Genomic DNA, 18,827 nt, shown 5'->3' with positions numbered 1-18,827 from the left:
AGAGGGGGTAACCCAAGTTGCCTAGAAACCGTTACGTGAAAAAAAACGTGGCTAATCAGCCAAAACGCGTGCGAGTGCAGAAACGGGGCAAACGAACGTACCGTAATCCGTTTTTACTTTCACCACACGGTGATGTCCATCTCGTCCAGGGTACACTTCCAACACACGCCCAAGAGGCCAAATTCAACGAGGAGTCATGTCTTTCAGGATCCAGACAACATCATTAACTTTAAGTGGCGACTTTTTGTTCTCATTCCATTTTGATCTCTTAAATAGTGTCGGTAGGTATTCTTTGAAAGGTCGCTTCCAGAAGTGGTTCATCATCTGTTGCAGATTTCGCCATGTCCTGAAGCTGGCTGGAATCTGGCTGTCAAATTTTCCTGGTGACAGAGAGTTGAATGGACGACTAATCAGGAAGTGATTAGGTGTGAGAGGCATCTCGTTATCTGGAAGATCAGCGACATTTGTGAGAGGTCTTGAATTCAAGATGGCTTCGCTCTCTACCAGTATTTTTTGGAATACGTCAAGTGAGAGTCGTTTTTAGCGTAGATTGATCAGCAGCGTTCTTTTCGCTGCCTGTATCAATCGAATCATAGGGCTATCGGACTTCGCAGACGGCAACTTCTGAGACCGAGGACTTCTGCAAAAAATAGGTTTTTTCAAAAAACAATTTTTGCTCTCTTTTGGTTTTTTGGGGGGTATGACAAGATTTTTTCAGTTATTTTTGACAAATAAAGTTTTTTTTCGCTAATTAATGTTTAAAAAAAATCTCACAGGAGAATTTAAGGGACGATTTTTGGTTTATGATAATTTTTTCTCCATAATAAAATGAAGCCGGCAGTTTAAAAAAAAACGTTTTTTGATTTTATCTGGCCAAAAAAATGTTTTTTTTTTCGTCAATTTTCGTTTTTGTATAGCTAATTGAATTTATCCAACTAATAACCTTCGTGGTTCATTAACAATAAGTTCAAAAGTGAGGTTAAAGCTTTAAAAGTAGATTCTATGAGAATATCAGAATAAGAGCTTGAGGAACGTTTTGTGATTTTTTGTTTTCAAAAACGTTTTTTTGTCAATTTTCGTTTCTGAATAGCTAACTGAATTTATCCAACCAAAGACCTTCCTGGTTCATAAACAATAAGTTCAATAGAGAGGTTGAGCTATTAAAATTAGATTCTATGAGAATATCAGGCTAAGAATTTGATGAACGTTTTTTGAATTTCTGTTTTCAAAAACGTTATTCTCGAAAATTTTCGTTTCTGAATAGCTATTTGAATTTGTACAATTAATGACGTTTCTGGTTCGTTAACATTAAGTTCAATAGTGAGGTGGAATTATTAAAAGTAGATTCTACGAATTCTAAGAGAATTTCGGGCTACGAATGTGATGAACGTTTTTTGAATTTCTGTTTTCAAAAACGTTTTTCTCGTCAATTTTCGTTTCTGAATAGCTAACTGAAATTATCCATTTAATGACCTTTCTGTTTCATTAACAACAGGTTCAAAAGTGAGGTTGAACTTTTAAAAGTAGATTCTATGAGAATATCAGGCTAAGAATTTGACGAACCTTTTTTGAATTTCTGTTTTCAAAAACGTTTTTTTTCGACAATTTTTGTTTTTAGGAACAATTTCTTGCACTAAGAAGTTGTCATTGCGTTAAATCAATTTTGACAGGTATGCGTCAAAGAAATTTGCCTAAAAAAGCAGTGAACTTTTGATAAAAGTGGAAAAATTTCAAGTGTTGTCTTTTTTTCTCTTTTTTGACCTGTAAAAAATACTGATTTTTGGATTGATCTCACCGGGGAGCAGGACTTCTGGAGGTGACGTCTTAAAACTCGGGCGATCAGCGACGGTGACGTCCAAAACCGTATTGGAAAAAAATCCTCTAGGGGTAACGTCTGACACCCCCCAAAAAAATCGTCCTTCTGGGAAACGCCTGTAACCAAAAAATTTGGCTCCAAAAGTGTCTTTTTCTTTAGGGCCTTTGTCTTTAGTGTTTTGGTCTTTTCTGTTCTGTATTTCGTGCGTCGCACAGTCTCTGGGCCTCATGTCCTTGCTGTGACAGTTGTAATGTAAAGCTTTTGTGTTGTGCCCAGCACCGAATGTAGAACTGTGGGGAGACTCAAGTCCGACATTTAGGGCCGCAAAGGAAGCTTCTGTCCGGAGAGGGTCACCAATTACTTGTTCTATATATATTTCGGAACAAGTTTTCTAGTCGAAATATTATATTGAGTAAAGGTTTTTGTTACAGTTTTTTGATGATTGCATATCTGCGGGTAACCGTTTTCAACTTGTTCAAGGTCTTGAGTCAAGTTTTCATGCGCTTGACTTGATTGTTTCACAACAAAAAGTAGAAAGTGACGGATGGCGCACTATCGTGTGCAACCAGGGTTGAAGTTATTTAACGTTTTTTAAAGTTAGTTAAAACTGACTGAATGGCTCTGATTAGCTAAGGTATTCTGTAATTATCAGTTACCTTACTGCATTTGTTTAGTGTGAAGTAAACAATGAACAAATGTGTATCGCAAAAAAAACATTCGGGCGAGGATTTCCGGTTAAATTTAGAATTTGCCGTTTTCAGGTCTAAATCTTTTTTGCAGCAATAAACGCTAACAAACACAATTTTTTCAACACATTCTTGGCCATTCTTGCAACTTAATATTTTTTAAGGTTTTTGGCGACACCTCGACTCACGCCCATTGTTCTGCAAGTTTCGGAGAATCTTTCCATACAAAAACTCTCAAGTTGATTTAAACAGGAGAAATTCCCAAAATTCAATTGGAAGAAAGGCACATTTTTTCCTGCGGACATTGTCACCATTGAATGTCATTGGTCAAGCATTTCTAATTGCTGACCAACTGAAAAAGGATACAGAAATGTTTGAAAAATCTTTCCTTAAAGTTAATTTTGACATTGCTCTTTTAAAGAGCTCTCATAACGCTTCACTACATTATAGATAAAACAATGTAATATCCGGTCAAAGTTTCTTGTACCCAGAAGCTCCGTTGTACCAAGAAGCGTACTGAAGCTCCGTTAATATCTCAAACAGAAGGTACCGAAAAAAAACTTGCGTAGAAAACTGATCATGCCGATGAAACAAAACGAATATTTCTCACAATTGGACCCATTTTTGCTCACAATTGTTAAAGTTCACTCCGAATACAAAATTATGACTCGATGCTCTTGACGGAAAATAGTTAGTTAAAAAGTCTCTTACCCGTCCCGGGTTGAAGTTTCTTTGATTTCATACAAGGATCATATATGATTTCATACCGTCCATACTTGATTTCTCAGTACGATCCCTGTATGAAACCAAAGAAATCATATATGATCCTTGTATGAGTACCAAGAAATCATATATGATCCTAGTACAAATACCAAGAATCATACATCTATTTTTTGAAAATCTTTAACTATTTATGTTTTTTTTGTTTCTATTCGGTAGGGCATCACCTATATGATACCCCGGCATCACATTGTGATCCGCCAAACGACCCTAACGTACAATATCAATTGCAGGTTGGGCACAAAATAAAACAGTAAATCCAAACAGATAACAACATTTTTGACATACTCTGAAGATAGTTTATACATATAAATGCTCATTTATAAAAAAAATTAATCAAGAAAAGCGTTTGCATATCACGTCAAATTCCTCTTCTGAATACGTTTAAACCACAAAGTTATTCTTTTAGCGCGCACAAAGAATCAAATGTCGATTGCAAATGCAAAATAATAATTTAAAAATCCTCTGACTACATTATACGAGAATTTGTGGCACCAGTCAATGTATTATGTGTCATATATGACCTTGTATGATATCCGAAAAAATTTTTTCAACTTGTACAATGGAAAATCAAAACTATACTGTTTTTAATCTTTGAATTTTTTGTATCATCCCTGTATGCTTTCTAGGAAATCATATATGGTCCTTGTATGACTACCAAGAATTCATACAAATCATATATGACCTAGTATGATTACTAAGAACCATAAATGACCTAGTACGATATCAAAGAAAGTTGTATGATCGTTGACCCGGGGTAATGTATCAGAGCTCAGATAATGTCACTTTTTAGACTTAGCACGTCTCAAATCAAATTTAGGTCCTGCAAGTCTCGAGTTGGTCTCGATCAAACTTCGGCCAAGACTTTGCAAGTGTCTTGTAAGTCTTGGCCAAGACTTGACAACTTTTGAGTCAAGTATTGAGCACAGTTGTTATTTAGTGTGTAGTTTTTTGTTTCTGAAATGCACCTCAATTTCCACAAACATACAAACTCAGCAAATTTTTCGTTATAAATGTTTAATCTGGATTTCTGTTGAATAAGTTTTGGAGCTCTTTGTTTTTGCAAGAATCTTGCAAGATAACCGTTAATCTTGCAAGACCTTGCAAGATAACTTTTTTTGCAAGATTCTTGCAACATCTTGCAAGATAACAATCCGGTCTCAATTGGGGTTGCCACTGTCGTGCAGGACAGGTATTTTTGTTTTAAAAAATCCTGTTAATTGCTGTCAAAATAAAATCATCACCGCTAATACCAGAAATATTTAAAGTTTTTACCGCTCAAGCGCAAATTTGCCGCAAAACTTTGCGAGAGATTTGCAATGGCAGTTATCTATTTTGAGCTCTGATCACCGCAATTCTTGCATTATTTTGGTTGCAAAACTCCAATCGGGCAAGATAAATTGGTTTGCTTCAAAAACGAGTTGCACTAATTATCACGAACTTATAAACACATATAAAGGACTAGAAAATCTTTCGTTAATCAAAACAAAACCAATCAAATCTTGAGATCTTGAGGCAATACGATTTTTTACTGCATACTCATATTGAAAGTGTTTACATAATTTAACCAGTCATATGTAACTTTTTCAACTAACATTCTCAAACCCTGCAAGTCAAGGTTCGCAAAAAATAAGACGAAAACAAAACCGTAACAAAACGTGTATCTTTTAAACCGCAACAGTTAACTGTAAACATAAAAAAACATGAAATTGTCGTCTTCTAAACTTCAACTGCGCCAAAAGTGAGGGGAAACTCTTGCCCCAAAAGTCAATAAGTTAAAAAACCAAAGGATTTAGATTGTTGATGCTACTGCTACCATGTTACTCTACGAATTGTCTTCTTCAACTCTTCCTCTACGTTGATGCAATTTAGGTCGTCTCAGAAAATTTTTTTTCACAATAAAGCCAGTAGGATCAATTCTGCTCATATAGATAACATAGGTAAAGATTTTGATTGCTTTTCAGCAGAAATAAAAAAATGAGGGCAACTTACAAAAATAATTAGAAGAATGATAGCACAGTTTACGTAGGCCACTTCCCAAATGAATTCAACCAAAATTCCAACAGTATCCCAGCTGAACTTGCATTAACAAATTTCTTTTGTTTAGTCTCACTAACTAGTGAAATCCTATTTTTCCTCGAAGATTCAAATTGTCAAGTTCTTTCGCTCTGGCTGCTTATCTATTCCCAATCAACTAGTCTTTTGTTCACAGTTTCTCTCAAAAGTCTCCGTTTCCAAGTCTCTCAATAAACGTGTGTTGTTTCAAATTATACTCATATCTTAAGCAAACAATTTTTTTCTCTTAAGTAAAAGAGGCATCTTGCTTTTCACATTTCGTAAGAGAAAACTCGTTTTGGTATGCAAAGGTATCATTGTCAATTTACGCTCTAGCATTCAAAAACGCTGCCAACCATTGTTCGGTTTCCAATTTATCTTAAGTAAAATAACTTTTGACTCGCATATAAAAAACCTAATTCGCATCAAAATATGCATTTAAATATCTAGAACTGTTTGCTAATTAACCATTGAAAGTTGTTTTGAAAGAGATCCTATCGTTGCGTTTTTTGTATCAAAACCAACTAGCTCTGATCAATCTCTGTCAAAAACCGTGCTATGACTCGCCAACTAAACTTAACACGAAGAGCAAGAGAACTTTTGGTCTCATTGAAAACCTTTCCTTTCCATGCTATTCCCTTCAACTTAAAAAAATCGAAAGCCAGTTTTGCTAAAAGCGCAAAAACTGTTCTTTAGTCGTTATTAGGATGTTGAACGTCCAAAATGTGGTCAACCTAATAGCAACAACTGGTGTAGCGAAAAGTTCTTCCACAGACGCACTTACTCTCGAATCCTTATGACCTAACTCTTACTAAGACACAAGCAGTGCATGCGCAGATCTCTCGAAGTTTTTCCGCATTGGTCAAACTTCAAAGGTCGTGTCTCGAGTTCTATCAGTCAAAACCTCATCGGTAAAAACTATTTTATCGTGAGTGCTAATAATCGAAAAATATCTATTTGTCAAAGTTGACCGGGATGGGTATTTTTGTCATTAACTGTCTCATGTTATCAGTTAAAATGGTTTCAAAGACGCTTAGCCTCTAAAGAAGCACAAATTTTGGATTTTGGCACTTGCGTCATCTCGAGACATCAACCATCGGTTGCACTCGGAAGTTTGAAATATTATAATTAGAAAGCCCTTTCAAAGTTACGGTAACGCTCCCAAAATCGTAAGGCTACAACTAATGCTCCACAAGCAATTTTAGGTTTTGGTTAATGCCGTTTTTTTTCATCAATACCATCACATTTTTCTTAAAAATATATAAAGATTTCCAAATCACGCTAAATCGATTGTTAAGAACACAAGGGTGGGGATTCGAATCGCTCCCAAAGCTATACGACTCCTGGGGACCGTTGTAGTACATACTACTTAAAAATTTGGTGCACTAAAGATAATAGGACTACCCATGGACTACCCATGGACAGTTCTAAAAGATTGCTGAAGGCGTTTCTCTTAAAACTGATAAAATGCACTTGTGTTAACCTAAATCAATAAAACTCAACTCTACTAGACCTCTATGTCCCAATTTAATTCAAATATTTGATGACACTTGTTTTCAAATAGTATGAAAGTTGAAAGAGATTTGAACTTGTGCACTTCTTACGATCTTCAGTTTTACTTTATTTTCATACTAATACTACTAGATAAAGGTTGTTCTGGTAAATTTAGTTTCTTCACTTCAGATACAAATTCTGGCACTCTTATCTTCAACTATCAAGATCACTTCTTATTCGCTCTAAGGTGGATGACTGAAATTAATTTTGTCGAACCACACATTTGCTCATTGGACTGATATTTGCTCATTTGCGCATATAAAATTTTTCGAAGTAAGCGACAGTTTTTGACGGCGCATTATGCTCTGTCCAGTAGTTTGTTTCTTTAAAATATTTCAATCATTTCCCCTCTGTGGCGCTTTTGAAGCAATGGCCTCTTATTTTAGAACGCTAAACTCAAATAAGACAAATCCTAACATAACCAAAAATAACAAGCTCACCATTACGGGCATGGAATTACACATCTTGCAGAATGATTAAGTTTCCTTTCCACCACCTGTAACTGCTGCACTGGTTAAATCAAAAATAATTTTAAATTGAAATCAATTTGTTGGTTTAAATTGCACAATAAATATCATCTTATATGCCTTCAGAATAGCCTCAACCTTAAAATTGATCGATAGAGTCAAACCAGGTTTGCGCTGTTGGTATTTTTTCAGCATAAAATTATGTAAAAACGGCGATGAATTTGGTTTTGCTGGAAATGCTCTGATATCACAAAAAGTCACCAAAATTCTTTAAAAAAATGAAAATTCCCTCCATTACAGGTCTATAGGAAGCCATTTTTTGAGTAAAATATCACTTCTATAGCTGGTTTAGACTTCTGTTTATTTATTCCTTGAGAAAGTGTGTACTTAATTATACTCATTTTTCTTTTTTAGTGTGTAAGGGGCAGCCTTCTTCTTCAAATGTAGGTTTTTTAAGTGGCCAAGAGAAGCTTGCATTGTAGACTCTGGCATTGCGGATTAAGAACTGCTCGTAATCTCTTTTCTTGTTATCTCACAGATTGGAAGGCAATTGTAATCATTTCGAATATCCGCTAGGATTCCATCTTTCATCATAACATTGTGTTCATGTCCACCATTCGGTTCCTTCCATCCCCACATGACATCCGGGATTTGAATACTTTCACCCGTCGATTTGCTGTTCCAGTTATGCCCTTTGAGAAAAACATTTAATCGGTAACGAAGTGATTTACACAAAATAAAAGCGATGATTTTAGGCACACAGTCTAATTTTTTGTTTTTCAAAAAATCGTAAATTTTACCTATAGTGACATCTACTGTTGTTGTTATTGTTATTATTATTTCAATTGAAATATGTAATCCCCAGACGAACTCCAACGGTTATCTTGAAAGATCTTGCAAGATTCTTGCAAATAACGTTTATCTTGCAAGATCTTGCAAGACTCTTGCAAACAACGTTTATCTTGCAAGATGCAAGATCCGGACGTTTATCTTGCAAGAATCTTGCAAGATCTTGCAAGATAACCGTCAAAAAAATTTGGTAGTTTTAAACTTGAAAACAATCAGAAACGTTGATTTAACGTTTTTTGTAGCGATAAAACAACGTTTTTACTGATTGAATATGTACATGGCGAAAAAAGCCTTTTCACTGATTCCAGTCACATTGAATTACAAGTAGTGTTTAAATACCATGAAAATTAATTGAAAGTAGTGCGATGAATTGGACCACACTTGAATGGGAGGCAGAAAAGCTGATATTACGTTTTGCATAGCGATAAGATAACGTTTTTTGTTGATTTAATGTGTACATGTCGAAAATCGTAAATTGTCAGTTTGGTAAGCCTTCCGATCCATTTAAAAAGCGTTCTATAGCAGAACAACACTCCTACTGAGGGTAACACACAGTTTAACTTGGAAAATTTGAGTCAAAAAATTTTTTGCCTGAAACCAATTTTTCTCTCGGGCCTAAACAAAAAGTTTCATATGTAATTTTCCGGCGATAACGTATTTGAAAGACCGGTTTCAAAAAAAAATATTCAATAGTTGTTTTTTTTACTTATATTGCCTACACCATGTGTAACTAGTGTATTGGGCACAAAAACATGTAGTAATATAGCCTCCAGGGACTTCCAGTTTGGTGTTTATGATGTTTTGTACGATTTTTTTTCTTGAAATGAGACTTTTCACTCACGCCTGTCACATTGAATTACAAGTAGTAAATTTGAAATTCTCAAATTGCGAGTGCAATTTTCACAAATTTCCATCTCACAATCCTCCCACTACTCAATTTTGGCATTCGGATCTTGGGATCTTGACAGTGGATTTTGTCTATTACCCAAGACGAATTCTTCGTCCAAAAAAAGCCCTAGTTGAGAAATTTTCGGTTTTTAAACATAAGAACTCGTCGGTATCGTCGTGTTTTTTCTTGCCAAAAACAACGATAAACAATTTCCCAATAGAAAAAAAACGAAAAACTTTACGCCTAAAACCAAACATGCCGACGATCTCTTGCGTTAAATACCGAACATACCGAATCATTCTTGCGTCTAAAAACGACCATACAGAATCTTCCTGACGTTCGAAACCGACGATACTGAACAAAACCGAATTTTTTTCCAGCTTCAAATGTTATTTCTTAGAATTTGCTGCCTTTTGGAGATCATCAGAGTTGATGCCAACAACCAGAGACTTGTATAGAGTCCGCTGAAGGTGATCAGAACCAATGAGTCCAGCTGATATAAATTACCTGTCTCCTTTAGAAGTAAATTCGAATAAAAGGTAAAATTTGAAAATCAGTCTTTAATATTCATCTACTGAGTAGGAAAATTGCTCAAAAGGCGTACAATGTTTTTCATAACCCCATTGACAATTCTCTTAGATTCTCTTTATTTGAATATACAACTGAAAACATCTTTTTCTACTAAATGAATATAATTCAGGAATATTAAGATATTTGTTCGCGTTTCAAAACAATCTCTGATCAGAATGTTAGATTGCAGTTGAGTCTAGTATGAGAGCCATATTCGAGCACACTAGAGTCTGATTTGAGTTGATCTAAGTCGGAGTTAATTTCAGACAGATCAGAAGTGAATTTCGAGCGCACACTATTCTTCTCAGAGGCGGATTCGTGCGCACACTAGCGAAGGGTTGACGTTCGAGTGCGCGGTAGTCTGTTCAGATGATGCCTGGGAGCACACGATAGTCTGATTAAGTTGGAATTGGACTGTTTGATCAGAGGGGATTTTGATGTGAACCTCGTCATAGAAAAAAGCTATTTAGAAATCCAACAGTAAGGAAAACCGAAAACTAGAGCTGATCAGTAGTGGGAAAAAGGTGCTATCCAGACCAAAAACTCAACCCTAACGGGTATTCGTTTTTGTCTGGATAAATGCACCTTTTTCCCACTACACCATCTAAATATTGAAAAAAAAATAAAAATTTGTCTTTAAAAAAATAAAAATCACACACACGCAAATTCCACACATTTCACACTCTTTTTCTATTCAAATTATGTGCTTTTGTTATGTGGAATTGCGTTCACGCTAGTTATTTAATTTTTTCTCTAAAAATTTATTATATTATAATTTTTTATTAATAATAAGGCTATATTATGATAATGATAATGATAATGATAATGATAATGATAATGATAATGATAATGATAATGATAATGATAATGATAATGATAATGATAATGATAATGATAATGATAATGATAATGATAATGATAATGATAATGATAATGATAATGATAATGATAATGATAATGATAATGATAATGATAATGATAATGATCATGATAATGATAATGATAATGATAATGATAATGATAATGATAATGATAATGATAATTATATTGATAATGATAATGATAATGATAATGAAAATGATAATGATAATGATAATTATAATGATAATGATAATGATAATGATAATGATAATGATAATGATAATGATAATGATAATGATAATGATAATTATATTGATAATGATAATGATAATGACAATGATAATGATAATGATAATGATAATGATAATGATAATGATAATGATAATGATAATGATAATGATAGTGATAATGATAATGATAATGATAATGATAATGATAATGATAATTATAATGATAATGATAATGATAATGATAATGATAATGATAATGATAATGATAATGATAATGATAATGATAATGATAATGATAATGATAATGATAATGATAATGATAATGATAAAGATAATGATAATGATAATGATAGGACTTAAAATAATATTTAGTGATAAGGTCTATGATATTAAAAAAGACAAGACTTATAATAATATGTAATGATAGAACCTATAATATTATTAATAATAGTGGTGCTTATGAATAATACTAATGATAAAGGTCAGTAAGATTAATATTGATAGGGCTTATAATATTATTAATGATAGGACTTATAATAAAATTAATGATAGGGCTTATAATATTATTAATGATAGGGCTTATATTATTATTAATGATAGGGTCTATATTATTATTAATGATAGGGTTTATAATATTATTAATGATAGGGCTTAAATTATTATTGGGCCTTATGATATTATTCATGATAGGGTCTATAAATTTATTAATGATAGGGTTTACAATATTATTACTGATAGGACTTATAAAAATATAGGGCCTATAATATTTAGTAATCTAATTTTCTAATAATTGATCTAATTTTATACTTTTGCTTTTAATTTACAAGTCATTATAAAATACTTACAATACTCTGGTTCATCAGACTTATGAGTCTCTTATAATATTAATAAAGATAAGACTCATAATAATAAAAATGATAGGACTTAAACTATTATTTAGTGATAAGGTCTATAATATCAATAAAGATAAGACTTATAATAATATTTAATGATAGAGCCTATAATGTTTTTAATTATAGTGGGGTTTATAATTAACATAAATGATAAAGGTCTATAAGATTATTAATGATAGGGTTTTTAATATTATTAATGATAGGGCTTATAATATTATTGGGCCTTATAATATTATTAATGATAGGGTTTATAATATCATTAATGCTAGGGCTTATAATATTATAGGGCCTGTAATATTTCATAATCTAATTTTCTAATAATTTATCTACATCTAAACCTTTTGCTTTTAATTTACAAATCAATATATAATATTTATAATATTCTGGTTCATCAGGCTTATGGGTCTCTGGCAATGCTAAGGTACCAGGTCTTACAGCCCGTTCACCATATTTTGGATTAGACTTAATAAATTCACAAACAGTTTTTATTTCAATTGTGAAGCAGGCTTTCTCTCTAGATGAATAAACACCTCTGGGTAAATCTACTTCATTGTGAGACTTTTTTATATGACCCTTTAACCCACTAAAGCGATATATATATATATATATATATATATATATATATATATATATATATATATATATATATATATACAGAAGAACAATAATTACACCTTACTTTTGTTGAAGCACATTCTTTACATATTGCCTTCTTTTATCAAAACAGGTTATTTCTTTTATAACTCTACACCTATTACAAATTTTATTTGTTATATCAATTCTGATATTAGTTTCAGTAAAAATAGAAGTAGGACTATAGTTTGAATTGGCTTTGCCAATGTTAGGGGATCAAGACCCGAGGGCTTTGCCAATGTTTCACTATTATAGTTAGTAATAGGATTACAATTAGAATTAGAATTTTAATTAGAATTAGAAATAGAATTTGAATTAGAGCTAGAATTAGAACTAGAATTAGATTTAGAGCTAGAATTAGTATTAGAATTGGAACTAGAATTGGAATTAGAAATAGAACTAGAATTAGAATTAGATTTAGACTTGGGTTTTGCCAATGTTGGGGAACCAGGGTCAGAGGCAGCGTCAATATTAGAATTGGGCTTTGCCAATGTCTCAATATTAGAAAAACAATTAGATCTAAAGCTAAATCTACAGATAGAGCTGGAGTTAGAACACTTCGAAGCAACCCCTGTTATTTCTGTATAAGACCCATCTATACAAAAACCACTTAATAAATAATCTCCACATATACACACATCAACTTTATCCTTATGTTTTTCTTTATAATGAAATGGTAAATTCAAAAGGAATCCAGTTATAAAATTACACTCTAAACAAATTATAATCATTATTTATGATGAGCTAAATGTTCAATTAAATTTCTAGTATGATCTTTAGAGAAAGCAAACTTAGCTAATGTTTCCATACCTAACTTATTAAGAGTATTATGTTTATATCTTTCATCTAAAATCATTTCATTACTCAATTGAGCTTTATCTCCAACAAAATTTATAATTTCATCTCTAAAATTTTGATTATTTTATATAGTTAATTTAAACCATCTCTTCCCTTTTTGTTTAAAGCTGCAGTCTCTTCATCCATATAGTCTCGGGTGCAGCCCAATGATTGGATGAAGTCCCATGGTTATATATGGATGAAGCGCCATCATGTTCTTCTCCATTGCAAGGCATGGACTCTGTCGCATAAGCATACTTCATTAATGAAATCGTTCTATTTATAAACGGACTTGATCATGTCGCGGCTCGTGCTACAGTTTTTACTGTTGTATCGGGTTTAAAAATTTCATGTATCCATAAGATGAAACCTGTAGCCAATGCTGTATATCGTGCATACTTTATAAAATTATTTCTAAATAGTTCTTTAGTTAGAACATCATTCTGAATCTCAATAACTTTTGAGGTTAGAAGTTTATTAAAATAGAACTGATACTTATCGGTAATAATAGTATTTCTATCTGTGAAACTAGTCATTAGTGGTTTAATATAAGCTATGAGTTTATTTATCTGATCACTTTCTAATTTATCATTTAAACTAAGGGCTTTAAGGTCTAGGAAATCAATTATTGAGTCATATATCATAGTTCTATATCAATCGATAACAATAATTGTATCCTCATTAACTTTATATTTACTCATGACGTTCAGGAGCCATTCCATCTGTACAATTATAATAACTTTTATTTATCTCACTAATTATACCATGGAAGTAATGTTTACATTTATGTTTCATTAAAATTTCTAAATAGGTCTGCCCCAGTATAAGTTGTAATATAAATAGTATGGCAACTCATTCTTGCTGTATTAACTATCTGAGCTGGTTTATGTCCCATTACAATCATTTGAATATCATCATGTCTTCTTTCGGCAAAACAATCAGCTGTATCATTTTTTAGTTTTTTTTGTCCATATCATCAAGAACAATTACGCAGTTTTCAAAATTATCTATATTTTTGATGTAATCTCTTTTATATCACACATTGTTAAACCACTATAATGTTTGCCAGATTCTGGATTGATTCAATCTCCTTCATCTTTACGTACTATGATTATGGACTTCCGGTCATGTTCCACCATACGCTTTTGGTCTTGATGGGTCTCCGACCATGCTGGGGGGCAGGGCCTACGGCCCCTTGGTCATCCTGCTGCTGATCTGCAAAGCAGCTTTGCTGATGGTGAAACATGGTCGAAGACCCATCTTCGATGAAGGTTCCCTGATACAAATTTAAATATTGTCTAACAAAATAAGTCTTGCCTGTACCACCATAAACAATAAAAAGTATGTAATGGCGACTTTTCAAATTCGAATCTAACTAGATTTCTACTCATAATACCAACAATTTTTTTTTCTAATTTTTTTTATTTAGTTGCCTTGTCATCATATATAATTTAACAAACCACTGCTATTAACCCAATTATACAAATTATAAGACCCAACTCCATTTTTGTATATAAAATATAGACTTGTAATTGGGCTTTGCCAATGTTTCACTATTAGAATCAGACTTAGCCTTAGACTTAGACTAAGACTTAGAATTAGACTTACACTTAGACTTATAATAAGACTTATACTTAGACTTATAGTTAGACTTATAATAAGAGTTGTAATTAGACTTAGACCGAAAATTAGACTTATAATTAGACTTAGGCTTAGACTTATAATTAGACTTATACTTAGACTTATCATTAGATTTATATTTAGAGTTCTAATTAGATTCATAATTACACTTAGACTTGGAGTTATAATAAGAGTTTAGTTAGACTCATAATTAGAGTTATAATTAGACTTAGACATAAAATAAGACTTATAATAAGACTTATAATTAGACTTAGAGTTACACCTATAATAAACTTATAATTAGACTTAGACTTATAATCAGATTTATAATTAGTGTTATAATTAGATTTATAACTAGACTTAGATTTAGAGGTATAATTAGAGTTATAAATAGACTTAATTAACTTTATAATTAACTTTGTTTAAAAGAATTTTTATCATATAAAAATTGTTTATTCTAACTTTTGAGGAACTCATTAATGAATTTCATATTGGTAATAAAGCTATTACCAATATCAGACTAGAAGATACAGGCAAATATATAAGTCTAACTCCAATAGAAATAGTAATGAGAGATCAGAAATCTGATAGCACTGAGGAACCAACTTTTATATAGTTGTAAATTTACATCCAACCGATAATACACATTGGGTTTTAGTTATAAGAAGAGAGGGTGGTACTGTGTATTACTTTGAACGTTTTGATGTTCAGACTGCACAATTATTTTTAAAAGATTATGTTGATTTGGGCTCTAATGAGAGAATACAAGAATATGACGAATCTTATTGTGGGGCATATTGTTTATATTTGATCTACCTTATTGATAAAGGATTTAGAATAAAGAGTGCTTTGGTAATACTAGATAATCAAGTGAAATGTCCTGGGTTATTTAAAAAGTGTTTGTGGTCTGGTTGTAATGTTAAAGTTAATGATAATGTCAATGACAATGTCAATGACAATGTTAAGGTCAATGCCAGTGTCAATGAAAATGATGATGATAATCACAATGAAAATGATAATGTTAATGGCAGAGTCAATGTCAATGACGATGATAATGATAATTATAATGATAATGTTAATAACAATGTTAACGTTAATGACAAAGATAATGTCAATGATTGCAAAACATGGTCGAAGACACATAATGTTAATGACAAGTATAATGTTAATGTCAATGATAATGTTAATGACAATGATAATGTCAGACTCAATGTCGACGTCAATAACAATGTTAATGATAAGGGCAATGAAATTAATATTGTTAATGGCAGAGTCAATGTCAATGACGATGATAATGATAATAATAATGATAATGTTAATGTTAATGACAATGATAATTTCAATGATGGCAAAGCATGGTCGAAGACCCATAATGTTAATGACAAGGATAATGTTTATGTCAAAGATAATGTTAATGACAATGATAATGATAATGTCAATGTCAATGTCAACGTCAATAACAATGTTAATAATAATGATAAACAGAGAACAATCTTATTTGCTGATGATGATATGATGATAGTGATGATGATATAATTTTTAGTAGAAAAAAAAACAAAGAAATAAACTCGGTCTACAATGTAAATGTGGTGGGATAGTCAGTGTTGACAACAAGTCTGAGGGTAGTCACCCTTCACCAAAGACTTCAGGCCCTATTGGTGAAAAGATGAAGACCCTAACACCAACAAGCCCTAGAGCCCCTCTCCAGCTAATAGTAAATATATTTTACTGATTGATGTTAATGGGAGTCTACGGTCATGGCTAGATGATTAAAATTTACTTGTTGCTGCTGCATTCCCAGAAAGCCTCAGATGTGTAATATCTGGTCCTAGTGAATGTGGAAAGACATTCATATTACAGAATCAATTTCTGCGTTGTATACAACTTGATATACCATACATCATCGGTCCTATAGGTGATCAATATGATGATTTAAATTATGAAAAAGTCAAAGCATTGTCTAAGACCAATATCAGCAAAGCTGGTCCCCAGAAAGAATTTATTAAAGATATGAAAAAATTACCCCCACACGAAGAACTACCAGAAGATATAAAGAAACTCATTATATTTGATGATGTTGAACATAAGAAAACAAATATTTAACAAAATTTCTGTAGAGGTAGACATAATAATTGTAGTATGATTATCTTAATCGGAATCTATTCTAATTAGGTAGACAAAGTGCTAGAGAGAATTGTAAAAAATTTGTTTTATTTGAACAAAGGGGCAATGTACTCAATAGATTACATTCTGACTTCTTTAAAGAAACTGAAATTGTTTATAAAGATTTTGATACTATAAGTACTAAGGTATGGGGGAACGCTATAACTCATATATCTAGTCATTGATTTATCTATAAGTAAAATATTTAAGGGTAAACTAAGAATTATTTGGGGTAGGAGAGCTTTTAGTTTAATAATATTTTTGTGTAAGTATAAGTGTAAGTGTAAGTGTGAGTGTAAGTGGAAGTGTATGACTACGATTAAGTGTAAGTTTAAGTGTAAATTTATGGGCAAGTATAAGTATAAATGTATGAGTAAGTGTAAGTATAAGTCTAAGTATAAGTCTAAGTATAAGTCTAAGTTTAAGTCTATTTATAGATCTAAGTATAAGTATAAGCCTAAGTAGAGGTCTAAGTCTAAATCAAATGGACATTTGGTCAGCTAGTTACATTAGATGTAAAGTAAAACTTTATACATCGCCATTGAAATCAATTGGTCTTCCATGCTCATCTTTAACATGAAATACAATATATTCTATTCTATCCTTCCTTACATTTTGATATTAGTTGGTATAATAAATATCAAGTAATCTGTTGGTTCAGTTAGAGTAAAAGTTTACAGTATGTCTATTTCTTTACCACTATCTTTATCACCTGATATAACATTACAGTGGATGTTAATGGTACATAAACCCATAATATCAAAAATCATTTGAGATGTATATTTGCATGGTTTAGGAAGCATTTTTTCTAAACCCTAGTAATGGGGCTATTGGGTTTTCTATGTCAAAGCTAGTTGAACACTGTTTTATTTCCATTATACATTTCATTGTATTTTTATGAGGTTCTACTATAACATTGCCATTAGCTTCTTATTTTATTTATTCTGCTTTTTTGATTAATTCATATTCGTATGGTATAACAGCTAGATTATGATTATCATATAAAAAATGATTATTCATTTTATTGACATTAAGCACAGAGTTCTAAACCGATAATCTAATTAAACCTAATTTTGTTGAAATAAGTATAGGTTCACTAAAGTTAAACTTTTCTGTTGGCTTTATCATTCTAAATTTAAGTGTGTGTTCTTCTTTAGTTGTAGTTAGAGCTTCATGTATTTTTTGGAGTTCATATAGGATTAGGTTGTCTGTAATTTTTTTAATGCAAATAATACTATAATTATAGTTGTATTTATATCCATAGTTATAGCTATATTCATAGTAATAGTTAAAGTCTTAGTTATAATTAAATTCTTTCCTTATAAAAATGGACTTTAATTTGGATGCAACGTATGGTGATAATAATGATATAAACAAAAGTAGGATTATAAAATATACACCAATTAATCTAGAAACGATGAAAACAATTAGCCCCAACATTAATATCATACTCAATAGAGAAGATAATCAATTAAATATACATGATTCATATCTAGAGATAGAGTTTATCGTATTAGATAATGCTGGCGGTGTATTTGCTAGTAATGCTAATATGAGATTTGGTAATTATGGTAAGATGGCTTTGAATAGTTCAGTTATGCTCGAAACTAGTGGTTGTAGAACTATTGAAAATATAGATCACGGTCATCCTAATCTATTGTTGTGAAAATTATTAACTAGTACTAAGGATGAATATGAGAGTAGTTTTGTTGGAAATCAAGGTATTAGAGATAATCAACTTAGATGTGATCATATTGCTGCAGACGAGGTCATATGCATATGATGGTTAGGATGACTGATCTATTTGGATTTGTGAATGATTTAGAAAAGATTATATATGCTTTAGGATTAAAACTAACATTAGAAAGAAATAATAATGATAGAGCTCTAATTAGAGTTTGTGCTGGTGCTAATGCAGAGGCTA

General features: G+C 31.8%; 1 protein-coding gene across 1 annotated transcript in view; it reads right to left on the bottom strand.

Annotated features, from left to right (window-relative positions):
- Positions 1-7,661: 7,661 nt before the first annotated feature.
- Positions 7,662-18,827, bottom strand: part of LOC142352014 (uncharacterized) — a 92,673-nt gene continuing 81,507 nt past the window's right edge. Inside the window, exon 4 of the mRNA XM_075404343.1 lies at positions 7,662-8,050. Within this exon, the coding sequence (XP_075260458.1) occupies positions 7,857-8,050 (194 nt within the window). The 3' untranslated portion in view covers positions 7,662-7,856. The remainder of the gene's footprint in view (positions 8,051-18,827) is intronic.

Source organism: Convolutriloba macropyga, chromosome 13, assembly GCF_964194025.1.
Source record: "Convolutriloba macropyga chromosome 13, txConMacr16.3, whole genome shotgun sequence".
Classification (NCBI taxonomy): Eukaryota; Metazoa; Xenacoelomorpha; order Acoela; family Convolutidae; genus Convolutriloba; species Convolutriloba macropyga.
Note: the sequence above shows the minus strand (reverse complement) of the source record. Positions and strands in the feature narration are given on the sequence as shown.